General features: G+C 48.6%; 5 protein-coding genes across 5 annotated transcripts; all 5 read right to left on the reverse strand.

The window, feature by feature from the left end:
• Nucleotides 1-1,082: 1,082 nt before the first annotated feature.
• Nucleotides 1,083-3,315, reverse strand: BGZ61DRAFT_492036 (uncharacterized protein; the record flags this gene model as incomplete). Its single annotated transcript, XM_046250492.1, has 3 exons — nt 1,083-2,837; nt 2,899-3,264; nt 3,301-3,315. 3 exons carry the CDS (start codon nt 3,313-3,315, stop codon nt 1,083-1,085), a joined length of 2,136 nt encoding a protein of 711 aa, XP_046107891.1.
• Nucleotides 3,316-8,506: 5,191 nt separating this feature from the next.
• BGZ61DRAFT_346414 (P-loop containing nucleoside triphosphate hydrolase protein) lies at nt 8,507-10,081 on the reverse strand (the record flags this gene model as incomplete). Its single annotated transcript, XM_046239878.1, has 1 exon — nt 8,507-10,081. A coding segment is annotated over one exon (1,575 nt), but the record flags the coding sequence as incomplete, so codon positions are not given.
• A 39-nt stretch (nt 10,082-10,120) lies between these two features.
• Nucleotides 10,121-11,375, reverse strand: BGZ61DRAFT_492038 (acyl transferase/acyl hydrolase/lysophospholipase; the record flags this gene model as incomplete). The annotated part of the gene is made up of 4 exons (XM_046250493.1): nt 10,121-10,233; nt 10,273-10,880; nt 10,934-11,143; nt 11,200-11,375. The coding sequence occupies 4 exons, from the start codon at nt 11,373-11,375 to the stop codon at nt 10,121-10,123; spliced, it is 1,107 nt and encodes a 368-aa protein (XP_046107893.1).
• Nucleotides 11,376-12,935: 1,560 nt separating this feature from the next.
• BGZ61DRAFT_447084 (uncharacterized protein) lies at nt 12,936-13,447 on the reverse strand. The gene has a single exon (XM_046245288.1). It carries the CDS (start codon nt 13,356-13,358, stop codon nt 13,185-13,187), a length of 174 nt encoding a protein of 57 aa, XP_046107894.1. The 5' UTR covers nt 13,359-13,447; the 3' UTR covers nt 12,936-13,184.
• Nucleotides 13,448-14,339: 892 nt separating this feature from the next.
• On the reverse strand, nt 14,340-14,687 carry BGZ61DRAFT_492039 (uncharacterized protein; the record flags this gene model as incomplete). The annotated part of the gene is made up of 1 exon (XM_046250494.1): nt 14,340-14,687. One exon carries the CDS (start codon nt 14,685-14,687, stop codon nt 14,340-14,342), a length of 348 nt encoding a protein of 115 aa, XP_046107895.1.
• Between the last annotated feature and the right edge of the window lie 4,359 nt (nt 14,688-19,046).

The following is a 19,046-nucleotide window of genomic DNA, read 5'->3' on the forward strand; positions in this document are numbered from 1 at the left end:
CAAGAAAGGGATCATCACCTTAACAATAAAAGAGGGGTGCAAACGAAGCGGGTATGAATTAGGTCGGGGTTCCCTATCCGAAGCTAGGTTGCCAAAAAGGGCTTTTCTAACTTTTGCTGAGCCTCATGTCCACTTTGAGATGTACAGCCGCCTCGATGGAATGGGTGCCGCCGACAGCAAAGGCATGAGCGGCGGCTGCAAAGAGAAACAATGAAAAAATTGTAGGAGAATACGGTTGATACAGGCGATGTTGAAAACTTTTGATAGGTTCATTAAGCAGAATGATCTGCCATCATCAACATGGTCGGTTAAATAAGGTACAGCTCTAAACTTGAAGGAATACCGGGTTGCAAAAAGACTCTTATTATGAACTAATATAGTGCTTTCTTTTTGTTTTTAGCACTTATAGGTAAGAATGAACCTAGAGTTACAACTCAAAGCCTCTTTACACCAATACTTCTTGTTCGAAAGGAAATGTTGCGTCCGTGCCGGACTGTTGCAATATTAAAAGTCATGACCCTAAATAAATTCATAATGCACGGTCTAAGTCATGCTGCTAGATACAATATGCTCCTAGATTCCGAGTCGTCAATTTGTGTTGTACCCAAATCTAGGACTACCGGCAGAATTAAGGACCATTTTGGTGAAATGCCCCGCTGAGAACGGTCGAGGAGCTTGATTCCGACAAGATTGCTGAGAAGTTGAAAGTGAACCGAACTTTCAAATCAGGGTCGGCTTCGTCGTGGATGGCCTTCCAATGTTCGCAGACTTCACGCGATATAGCATGCAGTGGGATGCACAAAGCTTGCACCCGATCTAAGTCACTCATACAATTATGCTAAGGTACAGTTCATCGCCAATATATAAGTGTTATGGTAAGGACTAGGATAACGTACTTCCATTTCTCCTTATTTGGAACTCCTCGGAACTTTTGTTACCCACTGTATCAGTCGCCGGGAACCTATTGGCTCCCCCGTACCCTCCTCTAAGACCCTTTCATTCCTCAAGGCACCCGATCTAAAAACTCATCACACACACCTCGAAACAAACGTCACTCTCCAAACCACCAATCCTCAATCATATCAGTTCAACGATCCCGGACCCTTGACGCCTATCGCTTGGCTCCTCACGCGGGCATCAAATGGAAGCGCCTTGTCGCCCATGGTGCCGTCCTGGTTCTCCGTCGACCCGAGCACGCACGACGCGCCGTTCCAAGCCACGGAAGCCGCCTGTCGCCAGATTTCGGTTACGTCTGTGATCATTTCTTGAGTGTAAAACAGTCGGCCGTTCGCAGCCTCGTACTTGAAGTGCACCGGGTATCCTTCCAGGTCATGGACGGTATATCCACTGAGAAGGTTAAGGGAGCCCGTACTGGAGAGCAATGGCGGGTTTGGCTTGGGCAAAGCCTGGATGGCGTCTCGGATAATTCGCAGTGCCTGTGTGTCATTCTTCAGAGCGGCGATGAATGTCTCTTCATTTTCGAGAGTTGTGGCGAAAGTCTGGACTTGCGTTCCCTTGACACCTCCCAGTGCTTGCATGGCCAGGTTCATCGGGCGGCCACCCAGAGCAAGAGTACGGACGCCCTGGTTACGGTTCAGGAGGCCGGTGAAGATGGTGCAAGACGAAGCGCATATGCCATCCGTGACGATGAGGATGTTTTCCGCTGCGAAAGGTGCCTCATCTGACTCAATAGTGATGCCGACAGTGCTCAAATACTCAATGGGGTCGACCGGGTTTCCACGAGCTGCTGAAGTGACGTTTTGGCCGCCCTCGACGGTGTAAGGCCCAAACCATTGCTTGCCGGTCTTGATATCATGACCCTGCGGGTTGATCGGGTAGGGGTTTGCGGAGGGGAATTCAACGCTTGCGAGCGCCTTCCAGTTGGCTTCTGAAAACGCATCAAAGGCCACGTTATTACGGTAGCGACCCCAGTTACTGATCTCTCCCTTTGGGAAAAGCAGTGCGTAAAACGATTCAGCCAGTTCGATGTATCCACCACCGTTGTTTGATAGATCAATAATGAGCTTCTCACGCTTTGCCACTTTAGCTTTCTTGAGAAACTCTATGAAGACATCCTTGGCGTCAACGATGTACTCGGTGACATTGAAGTCGGCAGGGGGGTTGCCGGGTTCGAATTCCAGAATTGAGAAGACGGCGGTGTCCTCGAACCCAGTCTCATTGAGAAAGTATCCGGAAAACGAGTTAAGTGGGTGCTTCACCACGGGGTAGGGGTATCCAGGAACGGTCGGCTCAGGAGTGGCCGAGGTCGTCGACTCGGTTGACTCCGTGGTGCTGGCGATACTGGGTGTCGAATAGGGAGTGGAGTTTCCGGGCATCACGGACGTTGTGGTTGGGGGAAGCTCAAATCTTTCTTGCAACTTTTCCCCTGAAGTGATTCCGGTGAAATCGGTGCTCGCGGGAAACAGAAGCATGTTGTGGGCCACCATCGTGGTGCCGTTGTAGAACGACAGGGTGTAAGAGTCGGGGATCTCGGCCTGCACGCCGAATATTCCAGCCTCCGCTCCAACAGCCTTTCGCGCAGCACTCCGAAACTGTCCGTTGTACTGGGCGTCAGGATCCTGGGAGTTACCAATCCTGAAAACACCGTCGTTCTCAAGCCACTCAGTGATTGGGACACCATCAATGCTCTCAACGGCAGAGGGGGAGTAGGAAAGCTCTTTCTCGCTGCTGAGTTGGATATCTGAGTCCATAAAAATGTTAGGGAGACGAGTTCCGTCGGTTGACACGGACTGGAAGATGATGTGCGGTCGAATGAAGAAGAAGGTGCTCATGAGACCCGGAATGTAGGCAAAGTGCCCATCGCTAGCGGCGTAGAACTATGAAAGAGTGATAAGCACATGCTCACTGTCACATGTAGTTACGTCAAGGATATCTTACAATGCTCTGCAGGTCAGTCATGACCTCGTACTGCGCCTGATACTCGTCATTCTTCAGCTTGCTTCTGATGACTTCTATGCCGCCGAGGACATCAACGCCCGGAATAAGGTATTCCTCTGGCGGGTCGGCCAGGATCTCCAGAGTGCTCTGGTAAGACAGGTATGGTATGAGATAATCCAGCAATTCGAGATCTCGCTTCTTTTGAAGGGGAACCGACTTGAGACAGGCGATTCCCACTGATGGAGCCAGCGGCACGATGGAACGACTGCCGGGGGAGCCGTATTTTTCGTAGGCATCGCTGACGAGCTTACATGGCTCCGCGTCACTGTTGTGGATGCTGCGGATATCGATCAAAGGAGGCAAAGACTGCAAATTGTCCATCCGGTAGTGGCCAGGCAAGACCTTGGCCGATGCCATGCCCGCCAGGGCCAGGATACTGAAGGAAGGAATCATGGCGATGGCTCGCAAAATAGTTGATCCCCGAAAACGATTTTTGAACAAGTGGTGAGATGGATGAGCTTCTTGAACGGTTGCACTGCTTGGACTATCGTTGTTTCCGGGAACCCTCCATTTTATATGCAACCGTCATGCCGTAGTATGCCGCACCAAGTAGCAGAGGCTGCAGGTCCGCAGCACTGCGGAGTGACATTACATTTGCTGGAGGTTTGTTATTACGGTAGTATGAGTCGAGCACTGCGCGTAAGTCTCCGAGTCGACGCTCACAGTTGGATATTTGGTTCTCAACCCGGATATGCGGCATTCTGGTCAGCCCTGGCGGATGATGCAGCAAAAGTGCGTTGTGAATATGAGCCCAAGAGAAGAGTGACCCACGCAGCGACCGCAGCAGCGACCCCAGAATGAAACTGACCTCAGAGGTGGCTTGACGGCGTGACAGACAACTAATCATTCAAATGGAGAATGAAGGAGGAGCCTAAATCTGCGCGGCTTTCCACGTACAGGAGGTGAAGTAGCAGACATTCTCACAACTAGCTCGTTGGTGAGCCTCACTTCAGCGAGCTTCTCCACACAGCGCCTCTTATTATGCTGCACGCGGCTATTTTTAATCCATCAATAATGTTCCGAACCAATCACGGCGTCGGGCCATGTGGTTGTGTTGTTTTCGCCGTCAGCAAAATGGAGTAATGCACCATGTTTTGCCCCTCCCAAAGTCCTGTTCAACGGGATTTCGGTAAGCGCGGTGAGTGGTGCCGTTGCTTTCGATTCTTGGAGGCTGAAGCTGACACCTCAGCTTACACGGCACTTCGGCAGTCTGGTCAGCGATTCATGGTGAATGTCACGAGCCCAGATTGTTTGTAGTGTCTGATTGAGTGTATTTCTGTTCTTTGAAACCAGCTCTAAGGATATAGCTATTGCAGTCACACGCCATGTACACGCCCAGCTCCCCAAACACACATCATGCCTTTTCGGAACGAAAGTTTCCTTCTTCCACGCAAACTCGGGCCACTAAACGATCTGTGCTCAACGCCTGCGCCACTAACTCCCGCGCCACGTTCGCTTCACCGACCGGCCGCGCCACCACAGACACTGCGCCCCGGATAATGCGGTCATGGAGTGAAGTTCGGTTGGGGCTCTTGTGGAGTCGAATTGCGTCGTATAAAGCCCCGATGAGGCATCATCAGGCCGCAGAATGCCACTCTTCGGCATTGAAGTTTCACATATAGTATTCCATTTCAGCGTTGGGTGAAATAATTATGACCCAGATGCTACCTGGTGCATTCTGTATGGCTTTGTGGCTAAGACCTCTGAACTATATTATATTGTATTGTATTAGCTGAGGGTAGGGAAGGAGTCTTTGAAGGGATTTAGGTTTTGAGCACCAAACAGAGCATTGGCTCGCAGCCCTGACTAACATAGTCACACATGTTATGTGACCTCGTGTGTATAAGTCGAAAGTCCGCCAAGAGCAGGATGCTAAAGAAATATACATATACCTACTGAGAAAGGGACAGAATATGGTTTACCCTTTACTTGATAGCGGTGTCATATTGACGAAATCAATGCCCTATAGCTGCAGGATGCATCATCAAGGCGCAACTTCGCATGCTACGGTATCACAAAGTGGCTAGCTGTGGGTCGAATTGACAGTGGACTTTGTCCTTGGTTGAGCTAGCCAGAAGGAATCGAGCTGCTAAGTCTAGAAGGCCCGCATAGGTGTTGCTGCTGACATTGTCCTCGTTTGATAGCTCGTCCCGGCCATTGTGTATAATACAGAAGACAGAAACTGAACTAGAAGTTCGATGTACTGTTTCCATGCGGTGGATGGTACTATCTGCAATGTTTTTATATGGAGGTAGGTAAGTGTCTGGTTTTGGACAAAAGAGGACGTTTTCCAGCACACAGCAAAGCAACGCGTATTCCTCGGGCACAAGGCTGCTGGCAGACGCTATAAGGCGGGGAGGGAGGGGGCTGGCATGTTGTACAGCCACAGCCGAAACGATGTCAAAGATACCAAATTAACCAACCACTAACTCAGCTTCATTCTACCTTTATCATACTAAGGGCTAACTTGGCCTTGGCGACCCACGAAGGCCCGGGAGATCAACGGTACGCTGGTTGACTTCCGAAAAGCCGCATAGCCGTGAGAGATGTTATGTATTGCAATGTAGATACCACGGAGCAGTTACTTCTAGCGTCATATAAAATGGGCGGGACCTCATGTACCTCTTTTTTTATGCACCCTAGTTGGATTAAATCCATGCTACTATCGTAAGTGTGTCGTTACCGCACTGTACGAGATAGTGAAAGAAAACCCGTCTATGATACCACGCGGTACTTACGTACGTACTGTTATTTGTACTGTACGGTGCATGTTAGGATGTGAGGAGTTGCCAAGAGGGACCCGTGTTGGTCCCTGGTCCCTGTCCGTTGGCTTTCGTTGTTGGTCGCCGTCTTCGACTCCCCGGCGCACTAGCACCCCTCCGCAGGTCCTCTCGACTTACTGCAATCTCACCCCCTTGCTGCCATAACAGGCGAAGGAGGCAATTGGACTGTCGGAGTATGTAGTGGGGATACAGGAAGAGACATTAGCGGAGAACCACCCTTCTCAACTGAGATCACAGCAAGTACTTGCAGTAGCATACCAAGACAACAGATAGGTGAAGGAGGCAGATGGACTGCTAGAACATGTTTGTTTCAATGAGTTGTATAGCCATCTTGAGCTGTGTAAGATGGTGGGGTCTCCAGCTAATAGGAGGATAATGCAAGCTGGTCTAAACGGAAAATAGCGCTTCAAGAGGTTTTTATGGCTGCAAGTAAAGGATTATATTTGGACAGGACGAGATTCTTCCTGAATTTTGGAGTTTGAGATTATTCTTAGACTATTGTAGTAGAGTATAGTTCAACCCTGGTATCGGTTCAATTAGCCCTACAGTTGGGCTGGAATAATTGATCTGACCTATCAAATAGTTAGGTTAAGACAAACCATTATAAATAACAGAGCTTACGCATCCAAAATAATTATTGACAGGTCTTGTTTTTGTACCTTCTTCCTTCGTACTTCTTGCTCTTTTACCGAATGACTCATAGCTTAGTAATAAATGTAAAGGTATTTATGAGAATTGTGAAACATAAAGAAGCAGGTCTTTGCAAAGAGATATCCAATATATATATATATATACAGTATTGTACTCTCTTTTAATTGGCTTGAGGCTACTGAGGTATATAGGCGTCCCTGAGGCATCTTGATTAGTATTTAGACGCTAAATAAATCGGGAATTTTTGCACCGCAAGTTTGGGAACGAACAACAGAAAGAGGATAGCAGGAAACGAAAACGGCAAAACTCACTGTCAGGCTACCCAATCCACATCACCAATGTCTTACCTGGACCCTCTAATCAAACCTCGGCTGCAGTTGCGGAGTCGTCACCACATCATCCTGACGAGGATGATTAGAATATCCCTGAGCCGAGAGATAATGCGATAAAGCGCTACTGCATGTGGCACTATGCTCGGGTTAGCAGTGAAGCTTGGAAGGCAAGTTTTCAGAAGGCCGCTGCGATTACATTTCAGCAAGGTCTCGATCTCAAGCATTTGCATTAGCAGCAGAATTTGGATCTTTTCATCGAGGCAGGTATTCTGTCGGGTATTACGACATCATGGGTTCGGGATGTGAAACAGTGGATTGACCAGCTTAGAAAGAGCGATGCACATTAGCATATGTGTTTTATATAACATCTAGTCTTGAGGTTCTTCCATAGACAGCCCAGCATGGCGAAAATGACCTCGCGCGCTTTTTTGGCGAGAGCCAACAGCCTTAACACATAACCTCAGGAATGCTTTAAAATCTGCCTGAATAAGACCTAGTAAATATAATAAGCTTGGGACTCTATTATAAAACATAATATCCTCCATCTTATGTCATTATATCGCCCTGGCGTTAGCTGTGATTACTTTAAGAACCCGGATCGTGGCAGCTATAACGCCGCTATTTTGTGGAATTTAACGATAGAGAAAGATGGGTAGTGCGTGTCATCTTAAGACCCCGCAACTCTAAACACTACTTCTGGATAGGTATGTGATAGCTCGCTGAAGCCGACCCGATCTCCATCCGGCCGCGTAACGCCTAGGATACGACCGTCATGACCGCTCAACCCGCCCCCCCCCCGGGCGGCCAGTGCTCACATATCCTTCTGAATGAGATTATTAATCAAGTCATAGCAGCAATTACTAAGGAGGCGGCACTAGAAGTTTCCAGATCGTTCGCACCATGCAAGAGAAAAAATAAGTATAAAGCTGCGTCTTCCCCTATGACCCTTAAAAGGCAGAGAGATGAAGAAAAAGAAAAAGAAAGAGTTGATGGAGATTTGTGGTCTTCCAGAGTGTATTTGCCAGCTTCCGCCTCGGGGCTGGTGACAAAGCGGGTCAGGCTAGCTTGCGGACGAAGGATTAACTCTGCTCGGATAGTACCCAGTCCTTTATTTTGAACGCGGTGTCTTCGCATATAGAGCTGTAGAAAGATAAAACCCTGATTTAATAAATGGTATTATGATAGATCGCCTCGGCCTCCTTGCACTTCCAGCACACCTGCAAGGTAGCTCATGCTCATAAGCGTATGCAGATGCTCGTCGCCGAGTACCTGTCTCGTGAGTGCAAGCGTCTTGCGGTGCATCGCCTCGGCCTCCTCGTACTTCCCCTGGCTCTGAAGTACAACTGCAAGGTTGTTTATGCTCGCGAGCGTACGCGGATGCTTGTCGCCGAGCACCTGTCTCCTAAGTATAAGTATCTTGCGATGTATTGCCTCGGCCTCCTCGTACTTCCCCTGGCTGTGAAGTACAACTGCGAGGTTATTCATGCTAGTGAGTGTGTGCGGATGCTCGTCGCCGAGCACCTGTCTCGTGAGTGCAAGCGTCTTGCGGTGCATCGCCTCGGCCTCCTCGTACTTCTCCTGGCTCTTAAGTATATCTGCAAGGTTGCTCATGCTTGTAAACGTATGCAGATGCTCATCGCCGAGCACCTGTCTCGTGAGTGCAAGCGTCTTATAATGCATCGCCTCAGCCTCCTCGTACTTCCCCTGGCTCTGAAGGACAACTGCAAGATAGCTTATGCTCGTAAGCGTATGCGGATGCTTGTCGCCGAGCACCTGTCTCGTGAGTGCAAGCGTCTTGCGGTGCATCGCCTCGGCCTCCTCGTACTTCCCCTGGCTCTGAAGCACACCTGCAAGGTTGCTTATGCTCGTAAGCGTATACAGATGCTCATCGCCGAGCACCTGTCTCGTGAGTGCAAGCGTCTTGCGGTGCATCGCCTCGGCCTCCTCGTACTTCCCCTGGCTCTGAAGCACAACTGCAAGGTTGTTCATGCTTGTAAGCGTACGCGGATGCTTGTCGCCGAGTACCTGTCTCCCGAGTGCAAGTGTGTCCTGGTAAAGTCCCTCCGCATTCTGATATTTTCCTAAAATATAATTGCTCTCAGCTGTATTATAGAGCAGGTCTGACTTCGACTTGACCACCTCGTCGGTCGAACTGTTGCAAAATTCCAATGCGATCATGGCATGCGGCAGATACCTTATCCATGTCTCTCTATTCTCATGCTTTGGAAAGGGAAACTTTTCGTCGAGCTGCTGTATCGCAGCTGTAACAGACTTTTTTAGCTCTCCTTCCTGGCTCAACCAATTTCGCATTGCTAGTTGCACAAGTCGGTGCACGTCGTACGACTCTTGGTCGGCTCGCTGAGTGATAAATGCATAGGCTCTCAAAGCGCCGATCGCCTCGTCCATCTCCAGTTCATCGTCACCTGAAATGAGACTTCTCGGGATATCTTTCTCGGAAAGAAATGACATGTATTTCAAGTATCGAGCGGCGAGCGGGTTGTCTCTGGAAATGTGGCGGAACGAAATCAGCCATGTTGTGGTAATGGGATTCTGGGCGCTCTTATACCGGCCGCGGTCTTCGAAATCCTTGCTTAGGAGCTCGGTGAATTTTATATTACTCGACCGACAATGCTCTAGATACCGCGTTATTGTTATTCCCGTCTTGTCTATGTAAGCTGATGCCTGCTTGATAGCAAGTGGGAGATCTGCCAAGAAATCGAGCAATTCTGTCGCGCTTTTACTGTCGCTCATCTGTCTTGGCCCCAGGTATCTCTGCATGAGTTCGATTGCCTCGGGCCTGCTCATCTCGCTTACATGGACAACATTGGCACGCGGGATATCCAGTTTTCCAACAACTTCGTGCGTCCGCGTGGTAAAGAGGATCGACCCTTTGTGACTCGAGGGAAGGTGGTCGTATAACGAAGCATCCCCAAAGAGCAGCTCTACATCATCGGCATTATCGACGATCAAGAGCCAGTCATCACCGCTTCGGCTCAGGGCCGCCTTGATGAGCGCCTTGACGTCCGCCTTATCGTCATCCATCCCTGGTACCTGAAGCTCTTGGCCGATCTGGCGGTAGGCGTTTTCAAAGGTAGTGGCATCGACGGCGGGGATCCAGAAGATATTACACTCTGGGTATGCGTCGCGAACCCGGTAGGCGGCCTCGAGAGCGATCTGCGTCTTTCCGATGCCGCCGAGGCCCTCGAGGGCAATCATCTGACAGGCGCTGCTATTCGTCTTTGGAGCAAGGTTTTGAACGATGTTGTCGAGGATGTCTTCCCTGCCAACAAAGTCCTGGTTGCGATCAAACGGAATGATGATATGGCTCTTGTGTACATGGGCTTCGACTACTATCATTCAGCTCGGATTCAAAAGTCCACTCAAATTCACCAGGAACTACATACTCTGAAGTGCCAACTGCTCGGTAGTGTAGGGAAACTTGGGGATAGGCCTTTCACTCGGTCGCCATTCCAGCATCCGCGGCTGACCCTGCGAGCCTTTGTTCTCGCCTGCCTTGTTCTCCAAAAGCCGAATTTGCATAGACGAACCGTCCCCACCGCCGACAATCTTGGATGCTAGCAGCGCCGTGGCTACTTGCATGACTTGGTCAAGCACCGTGCGCTGATTGATATATTCGGTCGTTTTGGTGCGGACATCAACTTGATTCTTCCACTCTTCCAGCCCAATTTCAGCGAGGCCGTGATCGACGCTGAAGCGGAAGTACGTGTCCCTTGTGCCTCGGAACCTCTCCTGAATCTTGTCTGCAATCGTGTCAGACTCCGTTGCCATTTCCGTGAGCGCCTTAATAACTTTGAGAAAACTGGTCTTTGGTGATTTAGGAAACTTAATGGCGTTAGCGACACCGGTTCCAATGCTGACAACACAGGCGACCTTGCGTCCGGGGAATTCATTCCTCGCCTCTTGCAAGACCTGCTCAACCGGGTTGTTGTATCCAAGTCCGCCATCAACCATCGGCTCTTTCTCGCCCTTATCCCCTATGTAGATCGGGTCAAAGTACGTAGGCGCGGCGGAGGTTGCTCGACAGGCCTCCCAGATGGTGCAGTTGAATGTTTCCTTTTCAAGTACACTATATGTCCTGAAAAGTCGAGGACCGCCCCGTTCCTTAAGGTACGTCTGTGGTACAGAGCAGACGAAGCTGGAAACAACCGGATTAGCTTAATAGCATGACAAGAGGTCCTAATGACTTACACTTTGCTATTGTCATCTTTCTCGTTCATCCTCTCTTCGCTTCTGTTGTCTCCCAGAAGCCGCTTGACTGCGTCTTCCAATTTTCGCGCGTCAAACTTGTGCGTCTTGTAGAATGTCGAAGCGGAGAAAACCTCCTCTGAGATGCGGACGAACTCTGCCCTGGCCTGCGGGACGGACAACCGCAAGCGTCCCAGTAAGAGTGCAATCAAGCTGCAACATAATTAGGATTAGCTACGCCTAGCACAAGTAGGCGACTGAGAACGTACCCTCCTGTCGATGTGCCGCCAATCAAGTCAAAGTAATCCGCCGGGAGGGGATCTTCGTCAAGTTTAAGCAGGAATTTGATCCGGTTCATGATCTGTTCTAGGATAATGAGCTCCGAGAGCCCGCGGATACCTCCGCCGTCTATGTCGCTGTGAGCGAAGTGGGCCGTGATCTGCATGTGATGCAGTCTTACCGAGAGCAAGCAGGCAAACGGGATTGTCACCCATTGCGTCAGGAACAAGTTTCGTGGTGCTGATTCCAATGGAAAGTTGTCGTTCTGGGTCAATAATGAGTTGAAAGAGTTGAGGAAAAGCTCCCGAGCATGGGAGAGGGGGATTGGCGTAGACTATGCACGCGGCTTGAAAAGACCTCGCAGATTAGCCATGCAGGTTGCAAAAATAGACCGCCCAGCTGACTGCATTTCAACCCAAATAGACTAATGGTTTTAGAGTGATTGTTGGAAGATGGGACCGCCACCCAACCACTCCAATCCTAGGCCAGTAAGCAGCCACCTGCAGTCGCGGGCTGACACTAGGGGTGGCCTGCAGCTATATCACATATGTAGCGAATTAAAAAAGGTTAATAACTGCCGAGAACTTTTTGAGGCCCTCTTACAGGTGGTCTGATCAACTAACACGCACAAGCAATTAAGAATTGAAACTACTCCTGCGCGATACTATAGGAGGCTGGTACTCTTATGAAGCAGGAAGCGGGAAAGCGCCTCTAGCATTAGATTGGGGCGGCAGGCTAGGACAAGTCGCTCGAGGGCAGCACACTCCTCTCCAATCCTCTCGAGACCACGACAGGCTCACCAGCTGATCCAGTGGACAGGCTGAAAATTAATGTGCAGAGTCTGCGTCAATGTCGGCATGTCCTAAGCCAATCTCGGGGTCACCAACCTGCAGTCAGCATCACACGGTCAGCAGCCACCGAGAACTTTTGGTGATATGGGCTTAGAGGGTCATCTCGCATGTGTTGTGGTTTTACACACCATAATCACAATAAGTCACTACGCAGCTACAATAGCTTAATTTTATAAGCAGATTAGAAAACCCATGCAGGATGTCCTGACATTATAAGACACCTCAAACATGCTAAGTGAGACGAAGTGTTAGAAGGGCGTTGATCCAATCCAGGAGTGAGGCGAGCTGAGTGTGTGGATGGAACCAGACGGCGCCAAGCCATGGCGGAGCAAAAAGGTGGGGTGAATGCCTCTTCTCGTCCGCACAGCCCAAGTTTTCCAACAGTTCAACGGGCCTGCCTGCTTGCGCTGCCGCGCGACTTCCCAGGCCCTCCGTTGTGCTGCGCTCGACGAGGCACATGTAGTCTTTCATTGTCACGGCAAGTTCTCACAATTTGTTGTGGACGAAAAACAAAGGAGTAATCAGTAATTTATAAACATGAGGGTATTTCATTTTCCCGCACATAGCTAACTACGCAGCATCCTCGGTTGCCTGAAAACTTAACATATCCGCCTAAAAGGCATGCCAATACTCAGTCCGCACCCACTCAAGCAACTTTAGTAATGCGATTGATAGCTTGTAGATGCCAGGTATCGTTTCCGTACTGCCTATTGGCACACGCTTAAATGTTCGAGCCTTGCCGTTCTCGTCCCGAACAGTTGCCACGAAGTACCAGTCATGCTTAGTGACGATATGTCGGACACGTGACAGTTGTGGATACGGCCCGAGTTAGGGAGGATAAAATGATGATGCAAATAGCACAGGAAATAGAGATATTGATAAGGGGCCCTGAGGCTCTTCAATTTCAACGAGTCTGTAGCTTGATCCTGATGATCTGTTGATCTGAAGGTTGTGTTATTTTCAGGTCCCAACCCCTCCTTTTCTAAGTCAGCTCAGCTGAAGCTCGGCTCGTCCGACACGATGATACCAGGGAGAAACTCAATCCTTGATTTAGGGTCGCGTTCCCAGAGAAGACTCCGCCACTGCGACGCATGCCACGTAGCTACCTGCAGCAGTGCGACATCTTAGGATTGTTCCGGACCCTTAGTCTCAATAGAGACGGCAATCGGATACTTGGTCAAGTCGCCCGAATCCGTATAGTTGATTGACAGTCCCGGGCGGTCGACGCAGAGTGATTGGATTGCATGATATTGTGGAGACTTCAGCCCAGGCTGGATGCAAATACTGAAGTCGACCATCTTACTCGGCGCGTTCTCGGGTCGGTATGGGGGTACGATCTGGGCAGTCAGACTGCCTTAAGATTAGCACCGTCTGAACTACGGCTCAGTGAAAGAAAGCGGTACATACCAGCGTGCTTGCCCTGGGCGACTTCCTAGGAAGTCGCACGAGAATATTAATAAGCGATAAGAGCTGTGATAAGAGATGCCACGCGATAAGAAGGTGTGCCACTTTGTAGCAGCGATAAGCGATAAGAAGTCCGACGCCAGGGTAGAAAGATGCAGTACAAGATCATTTGGACCCCAACGTGGATGACACTCGCTGATCTTCGAGGTAAGCGAGCAATCGAGGAGGCAGAGGATCTCGTGGTCGAAGCATTTGGGCGAGATGAACGGGAGAAGGAGGCGCAGGCATCGGGGATTCAAGAGGTCTCAACCGCGGAGGATGAGATTGAATATACGTCGGAGTAAGGGCAGGACTGCTTGTATCTAGTCTAGAACGCCAATTGCTATCTTCCAATGTTCTTAATTCCATGTCTTCAATCTCTGTGCTTCAACGTGAAGCCGTGACTCATCATCCGTGCTTCCACCAGTGAGCTGTCACATTTCAACAGCCGAAGTAATGATACCTCGTCTAATATCTGAATTTAGTGCGCGTTGCTCCGCCTCCAGCGCGCGCTGGAGCTGCTTGATCTCTCGAAGATGTTCGGACATCGGGTGCGCTGTACAGGTCGCGTACTGTTACTCGGGGATTCCACGGTCACGACCAGACCAGACCATGGAGAGACCACAGGCCTGCTCTGCTTGCAGCGCGACTTCCTGGGAAATCGCATAAGAACAGTGATGAGAGGCGTGAGGGACAGGCTTGTGAGTCATTGGCATATGGCGTCGGGACGGAAAAAGGAAGAAGGGGGGGACAAGCGAAGATTACTTCACTGGTTTCCGTTCGCTGTTCATTGACATTCGCAATCAAGAATCGTGACGGGGTGACACCCCGCACAATTATGACAAACTCGCCCGCAAAGATTGCGCCTCGACAGCAAAAACGTCCTTCTCATGCTTATTTGGCGCCCATTTCCTTTTCCGACTTCGACCATTGATGTTGATGGGCCCGAGAGGTTGCCGGGCATGGAACTCCGCCAGCATCAAGTCCACGATCATACATCTAACCATGCGTTTATCGTAGAGCACATTGCGTGGCTCCGCATCGCAGTGGAGAACTCGATGCTGATGCAATCGACCGAGCGCGGTGAGAATCTCATTGGCGACATCTTTATTGACTTCTCCCAGTTCTTTCAAGACTGGTCGCCCGCTATAACTAAGAAACAAAGAAAATATAAAGAGGGTCATGCAGCCTCCAAAGAAACATCAACACCAAACCGCCCCCAGCTGCAAGTGCATGCTTACTAATACGAGGGGGCTGTGATAAATTTTGTAGGCTGTCTTGCCAATCAAAATGCCCTGTATTGACGGCGAGCTAGTCTGCCTCGTATCGTTGCGTCAGCTGAAGAACCACAGGCTCGCACGTATTGAAAGCCTCAGCGCCTGCCTCGGGCGCCTGCCTTGCTATGCGCCTTGCCGTTGATTTGAGTGTCAGCTTGCCAATTGATTCGCAAGTATGCTATAGGGTAGTACCCGAATTAGAAAGGGCTTTCGGGGAAGTGGAAGAAGATGCAATAGATGCAACCCCTTTAAATAACCCACTAAGGCCTGACCGGAACAAAGAGCTGTTGAGCATAGATCCAATAGGATTAATCAGCATTCATCCCCTGTGCGCCCACTATAGTGTTCCGTTCACGCAGCATGTTTTTAAGGCTCTAGGTACCGTCCTCATAAGTCTGTCCAAAAAGATTCTAACGTTTGAGCTTCTATAGAAAGGACTGTGTGTTCATAGGCTTGCAGTCTTCTACAGCCAAGTATTTCTACGATTCGAAGAGGCTCTCAATATAACTCCAGATAATAATCTATCTCGGGCAGCTCGACTTCAACATCTCGGGATTGGATACCAAAATCGGTACCAAAGAATAGGAGCAATGGCGGATCTCGAGATAGCTATTCAACAATTCGAAGACGCTCTTAGCCATTCCTTTTCCCCTCCAGCTAACCGGTTAGTATCTGGTAGGGTCTTGCTCCAGTTATATTCTAAAGCTAAGGATTGATTATCAGCATACCGACTGGCCTCTATAATTATGCCTCTGGTTCCTCTCCTCACACCTCGCTCTCTCGAAAATTCAGATAAGCAACATTTACTCACTCAAGTCGTTAGTTTAGCATCCGATATGACAACAATCGTATTAATTGAGGGGAAAATAGCCTACAATGCAATTCAATTTCTCGAACTTGGCTGTGGGATAATAATAGGTTCTCTGAATGAAATGCGTGCTAATATATCCCACCTTCAGCAAAAACACCCCCGACTAGCAGAGATGTTCACTAACCTCCGAGATCAACTTGATAGTCCGGCGGCGTTGAAAGAACGTCGCGTTAATCAACGATATAATACAGGCCTAAGATTAGAGCAAATGATTTAAGATATCCGAAGACTGCCCGGGTTTGAAAGATTTCTTTTGCCCCTATCCGAGGACGAATTGAAGGATGCTGCAGTTTATGGTCCGATTGTTATTATTAATATGAGCGACTACTGTTGTGGCGCTTTAATTATTAAGACGAGTGAAGTTATAACTTTACGGCTCCCTCTATTGTAAAGCAGTGATGTTCGTGCTTGCGTAACATAACCTGCGGCAGACAAGGAACTGCTGGAATGGCTATGGGAAACTATTGCTAAGCCTACGCTCGATGCACTGGAATTTACATAAATACCACCGGATGGTTGTTGGGGTCGTATGTGGTGGATCCCTACTGGACTGCAGCACGGGGCAAACCACACATGATGGGCTCATCGACGAGGGGCTTTATCTGATCGGGGCATGTCAGCTTGCCAGTTTTCGGCACGTCATTGGCACTTTATGGGAGGTCAACGACAGGTCTTGTGTAGATGTGGCAACTATGATATATAAGTGGATGAAAGATCGAAAAATGAGTGATGAATCTGTGAGCGAGGGGCTTCACCATGCCCTGAGGAGTCTTCGTGGCTAATGGATCTCGGAGAATGCTATAAGACGTGCTTTAAAATGCGGGAATGTGGTTCAAAATGCAAAAGTCGATCAAATACATATTGAACCATCGCGAAGTCAGGACAAGGCGAGAGATTCTAGGGATATTGAGTCATGCGATGACACACTAATGTATTGGATCCCGTATGTTCACTTTGGCGTTTAGGTTTTGTTTTGGATGGTCGAGGATAGATGCTGGGGCGCCCTGCTCCGTTAGAAAGAGCCAGTTGTGGCTTTAAAGAAAGTTGTTATAATCTGGCCTTAGTACTTGGCGTGCTTCCCTAGAGCCGTTTCTGACTTTGTTATGCCCCTTACTTTTAAGGTCCGCGCTGCTTGTCACTGTGCACGGTACTCAGCCACAATGCGCTGCAGATAGTGGTCCGTGCGGAAACTCCCTTAATATTAGACAATTGCGACACTCTTCGCGGCCGTTACTGTACAGTACACTCCACACCCTGCTAATAACCAACCCACTCCGCAACGCTACATCGCGTATCCGAAAGTTCAGAAGATACAATTGCTTGCCATTTTACGAGCTGGTAGTGGTACTCGATGAGATACTGATAGAGGAGTTAGAAATAGTTAATCTATTTATACTGGTATTTTTATAAAATTATATATTACTAATATTATTTCTTCTTTATTTAATTAATTATTATACTAATAGATATTATATTACAGCCTAGGCAACCTCTTAAATAGCTAGAGCAGTTAATACTAGCAGAACTAGAAGTATAGAGTTACTTTAGGCTGGAGTAAGCAAACTCACTCTAAACAGAGTAAGCAGGACTATAGAAGTTTACTTATACAATACCCCACAAAGTGAGCATCATAAGCAGGAAGGAATAGAGTACGGTAAGCGCCCCAGTATATAATTATCTGAGAAGTATATATCTAGTATAAGCAGCTCCTTAGCTATTAATATAACTTAGTTACCTTAATTACCTTGACTCGCTATATATTACTATACTTAACTATTACTAGATATAACACTTACCAGTAAGTTAACGCCCTAACTGCTCTGCTAATATAAATCTTGTGACAGGCAGTTAGGGACACTTAGGCTAGCTGGTCGCTAGCGGGGATGTCTCTAGGGTGACCCGGATGGGGTTAAAAGGGGAGGTCAGTGCCGTCACTGGGGGAAATCATCGCTTTTTCTTTCATTAGAGATTCTTCCTAGAAGTCAGAGAGGCCGGAAGGACTCGAGGCTACTAGGGAGTCTATTAATTGATTGCCTTTATTTTTGAGAGATTTATTTGAGCATTTTTGCCGTCACTACGTTCCTTATCCAACTTCTATCTTCGACATCCCTCAGATATCGGGCTGCCGCAGGCCCTATTGATGCCTTGCCAGCGAACTTTCCTGCAACCGACCCGATATTATATCTTATGAGATGCTTCCCTATCAGGAGATATAAGCCTCAGGTTGATTCGACCTTATATGTGTAATCTGGTGCAGCTTCGGGCTGACCAGCCAAGACGCCTGCGCGATGACTTTCTGTGTATTTCCCCTAGGGTAAGTTAATAAGTTGGGTGTTGTTTTCTATCCCTTCCTGCTGCTAAAATCTACAGTTTATCCACCAGCAACTATTTACTCAGCTACTCTATACTATATATACAGTAACCCAGTAAGCATAACTATTATATATTAGTAGTAATAATCTAAAAGGTAATATAAAAAATTACTACTAAAATAATAATAAAATATATCTTAATAAAATTAGAATTTAATCTATATATAAATAGCACTCTAATTAATCACGTCCTCATTATATGGCTCGCTCAGGCTTATCCAGAAGGTGCTTTAGGGATACTCAGGCTCGCTTAGGAGATGCTCAAGCTCGCTCAGGGGATGCTTATGAGAGCTCAGGCTTGCTCAGGGTATATTTAGGGGATGTTCAGGAGATCTCATACGCTAAGCAGGAGGCCAACCTAGCGAGGGAATTTTGCACCGCAAGTTTGGGAATGTACTATATACTGTTGTTGAATGTCGGGTAGTATGAGCCACATCTACACCACAAGGCGGCAGGCCAGTCTTCCCAGCGGGCCCTGCTATACATAGAATACACCTACCTCCGATAGCACAGGATAGAGTGCTCCCTAGTAAACTTTAATCATCAACCGAACAGAAACAGTCGTGTACTATCTCGTACGGAGTACTCCGTGCGCTACCCCTTAACTCCGGAGATTTTCCCACCTTCCGCGCCGCGTATTCTTTAGACAGGGGACCATTCCTGGGCGGAGGATTAGTGGAGAGCTAGGGCATGGACAGAAGGTCTTTTGCTGTTTACGGACGTACGGACCGGGGGTTTCGCAGCCTCCTGCATTATTGATTCCACACGCCAAGCATGCCAAGAATATCCGGAAATATCTTGCCTAGTGTTTTTCTACGGGCTTCCCGTGAAAAAAAAGGAAGAAAGACACGGCATTCTGCAGCGGAATAGTGGGTCTGTCCGTGAGCTGAGACCCAAGCGTGCTGAGTGGCGGCAGTTCTACTTAATTAGCGCAATGCTCGTCTTCAAGTCCTCCATGCTTGCAATGCTTTTTGCCCCGTTGGGAGGATTTGATCAACATCGTGGTGCTGACGCCGATGACGT

This window comes from Ilyonectria robusta, assembly GCF_021365365.1.
Source record: "Ilyonectria robusta strain PMI_751 chromosome Unknown BGZ61scaffold_5, whole genome shotgun sequence".
Classification (NCBI taxonomy): domain Eukaryota; kingdom Fungi; phylum Ascomycota; class Sordariomycetes; order Hypocreales; family Nectriaceae; genus Ilyonectria; species Ilyonectria robusta.

Coding starts and splice junctions, on each gene's coding strand:
- BGZ61DRAFT_447084 (XM_046245288.1), bottom strand. CDS start 13,358: ATGGTCGACTTCAGTATTTGCATCCAGCCTGGGCTGAAGTCTCCACAA.